Source organism: Spinacia oleracea, chromosome 2 (assembly GCF_020520425.1).
Source record: "Spinacia oleracea cultivar Varoflay chromosome 2, BTI_SOV_V1, whole genome shotgun sequence".
Taxonomy (NCBI): domain Eukaryota; kingdom Viridiplantae; phylum Streptophyta; class Magnoliopsida; order Caryophyllales; family Amaranthaceae; genus Spinacia; species Spinacia oleracea.
Genome location: NC_079488.1, coordinates 60,662,002 through 60,672,740, shown reverse-complemented (window position 1 = coordinate 60,672,740; position 10,739 = coordinate 60,662,002). Strand labels below are relative to the sequence as shown.

Genomic DNA, 10,739 nt, shown 5'->3' with positions numbered 1-10,739 from the left:
TGGGCGCTGAAACTCAGCCCCAGGCAAAAAAAAAGAAAAGTGGCGTATATGTGCGTAAAGAAAAAAGTAGATTACCTGCAGTAATAGGGGGCTTCCCTTAAAAATTTCGGATTTGGCATCCTTCTTCAGCTCATCCGCACTCAGCAAAGTCTCAGCAACAACTAACGGCATAATAGAATAGCAACTTTCCATCTGGCTAATCAAGGGGATCAGCCTTATGTCACAAAACTCCCCATTATTATTCGACAGCAAATAATGATTCAACAAGCAAAATACAAGGGCTCGAATGTTCAATTTTTGTTCGGTCATATTCTTACTAGGCCTAAAATGATGTTTTACGAGTTTTGCCAAGTTAACCTTATCGTCTACAACAAGTTCAGCAAACATGTTATCATCTAGCCCTAGTAAAGCCCTTATGGTTGTTTTACCCTCTTCAATAGTGCCAGGGGTAACAGGAGTAGCATTAGTAGGATAACCAAGGATCGCAGCAAATTCATCAGGCAAAGGACATATTTCATTGCCCCGAAAGGAAAAAACATGATGATCGGAGTCCCAAAAGTTTAGGGCAGCATGCAGAAAATTATAATCAATATTAATTTGTTGTAAGCCTAAAAGTGCCTCTAAATGGCATTCTTTTAACAAAGCTTTTTCTATGGGAGTAAGGGCTCGTAGCCAACGCCTAACAGTCCGTTGGAGTGAGAAAGTAGGGATCGACATGGCAAAAGCAGTAAATAATTAGAGCACAAAAAAAAAGAGAAAGAATTTGAGAGTGGTGGAAAATAAGGACGTACCCAGCCCCTATATATAGCTGAACGCACCCAATAAACATCCTGATCCCATTCGGAAACGTGTTTAGAAATCCGAAAATCAAATATTACCAGGAAAGAACTTTCAGCGCCCACCTCTGGCGCCGAAATTTTTAGCGCCTGAGCTTGGGCGCTGAAAATGCAGCCCAAGGCCCAGATTTCACAAAAACACGGAACATGAAAGGACTTAAGACCGTGTTGCTAAAACACGAGGCCCTATTGCAAGTAAGATCAAGCCCAAAGCACCTTTAGCTCCCAAATAAGCAAAAAAATAATAACAGTGAAACTTGGTCGAAACTTAGACTCATCTCAGAAAACGCTCATGTACACTTTTCAAAAAATAAAAAGCAAGTTAAATATCATGGTCATTCTTCGAAACACCAAAAATATGTAGTCATTGGTTTTCCAATAGAAGATGTCTGTCTGTCAAAGGGATAATCCGGGCCAAGCCAAAACCGGATGTCACCTGAAAGCTAAAGTCGCACTCCACGGCTTCACTAAAATAGCACACTACTATAGGAGGTCGCTCGCACATACGAGCTTGACCCCGAACATGATTACAAGACGCGAAAAACAACCGACGAGCCCCAACACTTGGGGGCTCACGAAAAGTGGACTCCAACAAAAAGCGTGCAATCAAAATCACATTCCCAGACCGCGCCACGCACCATAACATGTTTGGATATTTCAAAAAATATTGTTAAACAAAAATATACACAATGTGGACCCACTTATAGGACACGTCTAAACAGGAAATATTACGACCCACCAACAGGTTGTAATCACAAAAAGCCCTTCTACATGGGCAAAATAAGAAATTCAAAATGGGCTCGCCCACCCTCAGCGGGCGGGGTCTGCGTCACTAGCCGCGCAGGTCCTCAGTTTTCGAAAGAAACAAAATCTTCAAATTTAAAATAGGCTCGCCACCTTCAGTGGGCGGGGTCTACGTCACAAACCAGGTAGGTCCTTATTTTCAAAAACAAAACAAAACAAAACAAACTAAAATTTCAAAACAAATTCGTCCACTTCAGCGGACGGGGTGTCCACCCTCAGCGGACAAGGTTTGCCACCTTCAGCGGGCGGGGTCTACGTCACAAACCGCGTAGGTCCTTATTTTCAAAAAAAAAAAATTTCAAACAGATTCGTCCACTTCTATCGGACGGGGTGTCCACCCTCAGCGGACAAGGTTCGCCACCTTCAGTGGGTGGGGTCTACGTCACAAACCGCGTAGGTCCTTATTTTCAAAAACTCAAACAGATTCGTCCACTTCTATCGGACGGGGGGTCCCCCTCAGAGGACAGGCTCGCCCACCTTCAGCGGGCGGGGTCTGCGTCACTAACAGCGCAGGTCCTTAGTCGCTGCAGCGATAACTTTTTACTGGATTTTCCTTCGTTTTACTTCCTATAAAAACAAGGGTACTGGATTTTCCTTCGTTTTACATCCTATAAAAACAAGGGGGTTTTCTCGTTTAGCCAGCCCTGAAAATGAGAATCTTCAAAAACGTTTTACCTCGTGATTGGGCTTGGCCAGGCCCAATTACACTTTACAACTTTAATTTCGAAAACATCTGTCGTTACTCCCAATGACAAAGTGAGGGGGTTTCTACGCACCTTTAGATCCTTCCAATGACAAAGTGAGGAAGTTTCTATACTATCAGTTGACAAATCCCAATGACACGTGAGGGATATGTCGACACTTCAAGTGATGACCCTTAAGTCAAATGTTATCACTCGGGGGCTCGTGAGACCCTCGCAAAACAGGTCACATACACCATGGCTTGTGCGACGCACTCCGTCTAATACTTTGACCATCGTCTTACTCCAAGACTCAGTCAAAGTGGGGGCTAACTGTAGACACCTACTTTTGTCCCCATTCCCGCAAGGGAAAGGTTCGATGATGAAAGCATAAAAACTCCACTTGACAACGCATCTCCTATAAAATAAACGAATCTCGATTCCCCATTTCATTTCACCCGAAACCTGCTATTTATGGAAACCTGCTAAAAATTGTAATTCCCGTAAAAGGTAGCTTCTAAAAGTGGCAAAATCATAAAAGATAGAAACCTGTCAGAATTAGGTGTTGCATTCCAACATAAATCCTAAATGAGATAGAAAACCGCGAGAATCCTATTCCTAATAGGGTTCGGAAATAAGAGTTACGTATTAATTTAAATCCTAACGAGCCTAGAGTTCGTAACGGGCCCAGACGCATTCCGTCACAAATTGATACTCGCTAAGAGACTCAAATTAATCTCAAACTCTACGGATTTTAGAATCCGAATCTGACTAAACAAAAACTGCCCATACCCTATTTTCAACGCCTGGCTCTGGGCGCCGAAATCTTCGGCGCCCAGGCCTGGGCGCTGAAAATACCTGGGTACGTTTCTTTTCCTAATTCTTTGCGGATTAGAACTCTGCAATTCTATCTTTCCACGAACTCTTCCCTATAAATAGGCCCCTAGTTTCGACGTGAAACAACACAACAACACATAATATATTCTGAGTATTGACTCAAAACCCCTTAGCCCAAGCCTCTCGCTGCGAAACTGTACACGCGTTCTGTCGCAATCGATCCATAAATCGAACAGAACGTATCCTGTCCCATAAATCGAGATTCGTTAAATAAAAAGGAGAAATAGCAAAGTCAAAGTGGTTAGTTTTCTGAGAACCCTGACTCACCTCTCAAGGGTGCGTCGTAATCTGTCCCTTTTCGATGATTTAACTGCTTTCCTCGCCCTTTTTATGAACTGTTAAGCTAACCTAATATGATTGTTCTATCACGCCTAATAAATATAATATTTTTGGGAAACCGGATTATCATGTTAGGTCCCTTAATGCTATTTAAATCAGATAATCACGATCGAATTAGTATTATATGCTGCATGTTGCTAAAATCAATTCAGATTAGTTTAATAGTTAACGCATGTCCCTTCAATTATTTATGCTGAGCTAGTAAGGATATCCTGCCTCTGGAGTTATCGACGAGCAAATTACTCCTCTCGGTAGTTACAGTCCCCCAAACCCTCAATTTCTACCTTGCGGGTGTATATTGAGAGATCCCCACACCAGGGATCACAAGGGAACCTACGGCCGTCGTGGTCAAACATAATTGCACTCCCTTTATGTCACGATAACAGGGTTTTGTCAGTTTTTCTCATTGTCGTTAAAAACTGAATGGCGACTCCTATATTACTAGTCAATTGGGTGTATACTCACAGGAAATCCAATTACACTTGATTGAATAAAAGAATCGTCACACCCACGAGGGACAGGTCACGCATTAGCCTCGCGCTTTTTCGACCCCCTCACAGAACCGCCTTTAAGACACCCATTGGTACTTCCCCGTATCGATTGGTGTATGGCAAGGCGTGTCACTTACCAGTAGAAATGGAGTACAAGGCTTATTGGGCAATCAAACAGCTCAACATGGATGCCAAGTTAGCCGGTGAGAAGTGGTTACTTCAATTGAGTGAGCTCGATGAATTCCGACTGCAAGCTTACGATAGCGCCCGGATTTATAAGGAAAAGACCAAGAATTGGCACGATAATCACATTTTGCATAGAGAGTTCGCGGTGGGCGACAAGGTCCTACTATTCAACTCTAGGCTTAAGTTATTTCATGGAAAACTCAAGTGTAGGTGGTCTGGGCCGTTCACCGTGACCACGGTTAGCTAGTTTGGATCTATTGAAGTAGCGAATGATAATGGTGAGCGATTTAAGGTCAACGGGCAACGTCTGAAGTTGTACCATGATGGGGCTATTGTAGGAGTTGTTGAGGTACATTACCTCAGCCCCTCCGCCTCATAGACAACATATCTGAGGTAACAAGGTCGAGCGGGACCTAGAAATAAACCAGTGCTTTGCGGGAGGCAACCCGTATTTTATCGCTTTAGTAGTATAAGTTTGATTTTTGATTCTATTTTTGTGTGTTTAGTTAGTATTTCCCATACCTAAGTATGTTTAAGTATTGTTTTTGGTGTTCGTGAGGCGAAAAAAGGGCAATACGCTGTTTGGGTGTTTAATAATGTGCAGGCCTAAAGCCCCAAGTTCGAGAAAGTGAAATTACGTACAAGCTAGGTCGAGCATGCTGCAAGCCGCCCGATCCGAATCGGGCGAGGAGCGCCCGATCGGGCGCGCACGGATCAAATAAATGCAACAACTTTGTGCCCGATCAGGCGCAGCATGCCCGATCGGGCGGTCTGGCGAGTGGAATGCCCGAGTCGGGCGGTGGTTTGCCCGATTGGGCGCTGAAGGCGAGTGGTTTGCCCGATCGGGCGAAATTATTTTGCCCGATCGGGCGGTTGAGGAAAAGTTCGTGAAAAAGTCAAGGAAGAATTCTGGGCAGAAAAGTCAAGAATATGGACATTCGCCAATCGCCCGATCCGGATCGGGCGAGGTGCGCCCGATCGGGCGCGCACGTATGAGAAGAAAAGGATCGCAAACCGCCCGATCGGGCGGAAAGTTGCCCGATCGGGCGAAACGCGATTTCAGCGACAAAATACGCGGATTCCTCTTTCTTTCTTCACTTCCTCTTCATCTTCAACCTAACTTTCTCTCACTCCCTCCATTAAACCCCAACCTCCAAAAACTTCCAACCACCATATCTCCCTCAAATCTCCACCAAATTCAACAATTTTTTCACCAAAATCATCCTCTCACCATCCTCTACAACCTATACCAAACCAATTTCAGTTTCCTTTAATCCCCACAAAATCCCCAAATTCACCCAAAAAGCTCAAAAACCTCAAAAAAATCAGATTTTCATCAATGGCAAACCGACCACAAAGGAAATGCACAAGGGTACCAAGAAATCAGCATGAAGCTTCGACGAGCCGAACTCGGGAAACCGACACCACCACCTCCTCCGCCGCAATTTGAGCCCGACACGGATTTTTCGGATGTCATTTTTGTTACGGAGGAGCAACGAGCACGTTTCATCCACCTCAAATTGAGGGAGGTAATCCCTACTCGCTTTATATGCCAAAAAATTTTACATGAAATGGGTATTGAAAGTGATGTCAAGCGTGTCTTTGTTGGTGTTGGAATGAGAAATATGTATAGCATGCTCCGTCTCACATTTAGACGGTTAACTCTGGAATTCTTGTGTAGTTTCAATGTGCGTAGAGATGGTTATCGAACCGTGTCGTCGGTTCAATTTCGTGTGATGAACCAAACTTACACCATGAGTTTAGCTGATTTTGGTAGGATTTTTGGGTTGTCTACCACCTATAGTAGGAAACCTAAGGAAACCCATAATAACTGCACCATGTGGGGAAAGCTTACGGGTAATGCCAATCCCGGGAGTATGCAACATTTGCATGCTTCCAAGATACAACACCCGGTCCCTATTGTCTTCTATAGGTTTCTGGGATTTACGATCTTTGGTAGGGATGAGACCCAACATATTAGGAGTACGGAGCTTGAGATTCTAGGTGGCTACGTTTTAGAAGGGGAGGATGGCTACAAAATGAACCTTGCACATCAATGGCCTCTCAATTCTATTCCATAGCCACTTCCACCCATACTACTCGCATTACCATTGGTGGGTTGATCACCCACATAGCCATGGCCACGGCCAACTTTACTGAGGCTAACCAGACTACAGTTCTGGGTAGCAACCTACTTGACTTGGCTTACTTTGCTGACTCCGTCGGCTACAGGGGGAGCATGGGTTCTTTAGGCCGGGAGCCATGTATTGGATGTTTGAGGGAAACATGCTTTTCACCTTGCCTGACCCTCAGGGCCGCATTAGTTTCAGACCCGGTCAGGCTCATTACTTATATGTTGGATTTAGGCAAGAGCCTCAGCCTGACCCCCAGCCTCAGCCTGACCCACAGCCAGAGCCCCACCAGTACCAGCCAGAGCCTCGCACCTACTTTAGGAGGGGGCGTCGAGACGCGGGGAGGCCCCAGGGTGGCCCGGTAGTAGATGAGGAGCAGGGGTCCATTCATGAGCGGTTGAGCAGACTTGAGCTCGGTTTCCAGGAGTTCGCAGCTGATCACCAGAGGACCATGTTCCCATTCTACGATCAGTATGCCAGGCAGGGCTACATTGCCCCAGATTATGAGCACCCCTCTGGTATACCTATCCCGTGGAGGGATATGGGGCTTCGGGTTCTATGGGCACCTTCACACCTACCCAGTACGGAGGGTGGGGAGCGGGTCCTAGCGGGCATGGTGGCAGAGATGATGGTGATGATGATGATGATGATGGCGGCCATGGCCGTCACTGATGATGATGAGGATCGAGTTGGTTCGATACCGCTTGAGCCAATGAGGACATTGTCTGATTTGGTTTGAGGGGGTTTCACATTACTTGCACATTGTAGGTATGTTTTTCTTTTCTTTTCGCATTTCTTTATTTTGGTGTGTTTCTTTGGTGTGTTTAATGCTTTGTAGAGTAGTTTATTGCTTTGAAAAAAAAAAATACAAAAATACGTTCCGATGAATACAATATCATGCTTCCCTGTGCCCCTTGAGCGGAAATTGTTTTGATTCTTGGTATTTGATGATGGGCAATGTAGATGTGTTAGCCATGATTTGATATTCGATTGCTTTGATGCCTTAACATGAGTCAACTCCGACTAACTACTTGTGGACTTGGTGCTTGACTAGTTGACTTGGTTAGGATGTGTGATAGCTTCCTGGTGTGTCATTGATTTTGAGTATTGGTTTGCAACTATTAGTAGTGTTTTATGACTCTTATACATGCACATTGTGGAGGACGAAGGCATTTTTCTATTTAGGTAGCCTTCAGATGAATTTAGATATATCTGTTCCCTCTTTTTCTACCCATGTTGTGCTTGTGCCCTTTATTCGGTGACTAACCATATTACAAGCCCATGAAAGCCCCATTGGTTACTAGTCCCAAGCCTAGCTTGGGGGAGCTAATAGTAGTGAGGTGAGGGAGTTGTAGTGTGGTACATTTTGAGCATATTGAGTATTAAAAAGGGAAGTTCTTCTTATCATGATTGTTGTTGAAAAAAATATGAGTTGAAAAATGAATGAGATGAGGAGAAAAAAAAAAAGTGAAGGTTCCAAAAGAAAAAAAAAAGAGAAAAAAAAAGAGATTGAGCAAAAAAAAAAAGAAAAAAAATATCGTTATTCTCAAAATAATTCAAGCTTTTGTCACTCCGGTATTACAATTTCTTATCTTCATGAGTGATTGGTTATAATTGTGAAATCAAGGCAAGAAAGTATAGTGTGGTTTGTTTGTTGTTTTATTCATGTGTTGTGTGGGAGAGTTGTGGTCATCATTTGTGATTGATCATGGATTTGCTAGGATTTATGCTCCCCAAAGCTAAGGCTTTAAGCTCACATTTTACCCAAATTTACCACACCCTTACCTAAGCCTATCATTACAAGCTTGAAAGACCTTCCGACCTTTGTGCATAGAGTTGTATTAATGTGAAAGTAGTTGTTTATCAATGCAAGTTATGACATGACACATTCCGAGTCGACTACTAGGTTGAGTGTATGTTTTTCTAGACACACGAGTGTGTGAGTTTGGGAGGGCATTGTTCACTTATATGTTGGAAGGGGAGCGAACGGGTACATCTTTTATCCGCCACATAAATGAGTGACGAGTGTGTGAGCACTAGTCTTGAATTCCAATGTGCATTTGTGGTTCGCTTTGCGTGACGATTGTTAAGAAGGATTAGCGATTGAATGGATTTGATTGGTTGACATTGATGCATGCTTGTAGAATTTTACCTTGGATTATGTTTTCATTTTGAAATATGTTGGGGGTGAAGTTGGTCTTGTGTTCATCGATGATTTCCTTGCTTAGGGACAAGCAAGGATCTAGCTTGGGGAGGTTTGATATGTGCGTTTTATATAGTGTTTCACCCCCGTCCCTTAGTACTTTTTATGTGTCAAACGTCCTCTTAGGAGCCGTTTCTAGTACTAATGTGTGTTATTGAGTGTGCCTTGAGTTTCAGGTTTGATTATGAGAAATTGGTCTTTTTAGACCCGTTTCATGTTGATCTAGGCCACTATATGAGCCCGAGGAAGTTCGGGACCTCCATCGTCGACTTTCAGGAGCCTTGGATGCTTATGGTTGAGCCCCGAGAGTTAGACTCAGTGATATGGGCGATTTATATTGAAGATTGCAAATCGCCCTGGAAGCTGAGGGCGAAATGCAACCATCGGGCGGAATTGAAGCAAATTTGACTCATCGATGCGCGCCCGATCACGCGCAGCTCGCCCGATCCGGATCGGGCGGTCATCCTGGAGCTTATGTGTAGAGTTTGCAATCCGCCCGATCGGGCGGATTTTGGCCCGATCGGGCCGACTATCGAGTGGATCGCCCGATCGGGCGACGCCAACCTCCAGCAGTTTTCGCGCATTTACTTTCCGTTTTTTAGGCTTTATTTTGGCAAACTATATAAACAAGCTTTAATTATTTTTAGAGGAGACCTTATTTTCTAGTATCAAACACTTAGTTTATTTTCCTAAGCTTAGTTTTCTCTCTAATTTGTCCCAAACACTTAGTTTTATTTCCAGTCAAAAGTTCAAACTTTATTGTTCCATTGTCCTTCAATTAGGTATTGTTCTTTATTTCATTCATTTCTTTTGCTTTAATTATGTCTTCAATTATGCTAATTGCTTTGTTTATTGTCAACATGCTTGAGTAGTTTAATTTCTAGGGTTTGGGGATCCATGAATTAATATGATGGGATATTGAATAATTGTGATTGTTGGCATTGTGATTAATTCCTATTGATTGGTTTATTCCACTATTCAATTAGATTTGCGCAGGTTTAATTGTGTAGTTATGCAATATCAAGTTAAAATTCGAGAGATGCAATTTGATGTTTAGGCTTGTGTCAATAGGTAGAATTGGGATTAATAAGTAGCGAGAGCCCGTTAATTCTAAGTCTATGACTAGTATCGATTCGAGAGAGCATGCTAGTCTAATTAATTACTTTGTTGATTATCATGATTGTTCATTGTCCTGGATTGTTAATCGCTGGTGAACCTATGCCCTAGATTTCCTTAATATATTGATTCATACTTATTTAATTATCGTTCGTAGTCTTAGTTTACAAACAATCAACCAAATCTTGTTCTCGATAGTTTAGTTTAATTAATTAATAGTAGAAAGAACGCCTGTCTCCCTGTGGATTCAATCCTGACTTCCCTTGCTACCTAGCTAGTGGACCTTAGGTTATTTTTGATTAGGTGATACGACTTTAGCCTGTCAGTTTTTATTTTTCTCTCTTCATATTATTTAGCCCTAGTACATTCCATTTGATCGATCAATATAGAGCTATTTTTCATAATTCTTCTTGCTTTGAATTATTGTTTTCTATTATTGTGCATTATGAATTTCATTATTATTTCATATTTCATGTTCGTTAGTCTAGTCATGAGCGAGTAGTTTTATTCTAGGGCTAAGTAAGGGAAGCAATGTTTATACCATGATTGTTATGCATTAAAGTTTGTTAATTTATAGATTATGTTTGTGTAAGTCCAATTGATTTGTTATTAATTGTTGATTCATGTAACTGGCCAATATCGTGGATTGATTATCTAGCTAATAGGAATTAGAATTGAAAGATCATATTCTTAGAGCACTACTACATTTCCAATCAGATGCAACGCCTAAAATCGTTGCATTAGGCATGAAAAAGCGTTGCATTAGACCTAATGCGACGCCAAAGGACCCTTGCATCCGGTGGCGTTGCATTAGGCCTAATGCAACGCTAAGTTACCTGATGCGACGGAAATTTAATACCGTTGCATTAGGTTTCCACCTAATGCGACGGTTCATAGATGATGTGTCGCATTAGTTCTTTAGCTAATGCGACGGTTAATTTAGCTAATGCGACGGGTTCTTCTTGCTAATGCGACGGCTTATTAAACTAACACGATGGGTTACTCTTGCTAATGCGACGGTTATCTACAATGGCTTAATGTATAATGCAACGCCT

General features: G+C 42.7%; 1 protein-coding gene across 1 annotated transcript; it reads left to right on the top strand.

Annotated features, from left to right (window-relative positions):
* Positions 1 to 6,419: 6,419 nt before the first annotated feature.
* On the top strand, positions 6,420 to 9,335 carry LOC130466957 (uncharacterized). The gene is made up of 2 exons (XM_056835491.1): positions 6,420 to 7,133; positions 8,745 to 9,335. Exon 1 carries the CDS (start codon positions 6,496 to 6,498, stop codon positions 7,102 to 7,104), a length of 609 nt encoding a protein of 202 aa, XP_056691469.1. The 5' UTR covers positions 6,420 to 6,495; the 3' UTR covers positions 7,105 to 7,133; positions 8,745 to 9,335.
* Positions 9,336 to 10,739: the final 1,404 nt, after the last annotated feature.

Coding starts and splice junctions, on each gene's coding strand:
- LOC130466957 (XM_056835491.1), top strand. CDS start 6,496: ATGTATTGGATGTTTGAGGGAAACATGCTTTTCACCTTGCCTGACCCT.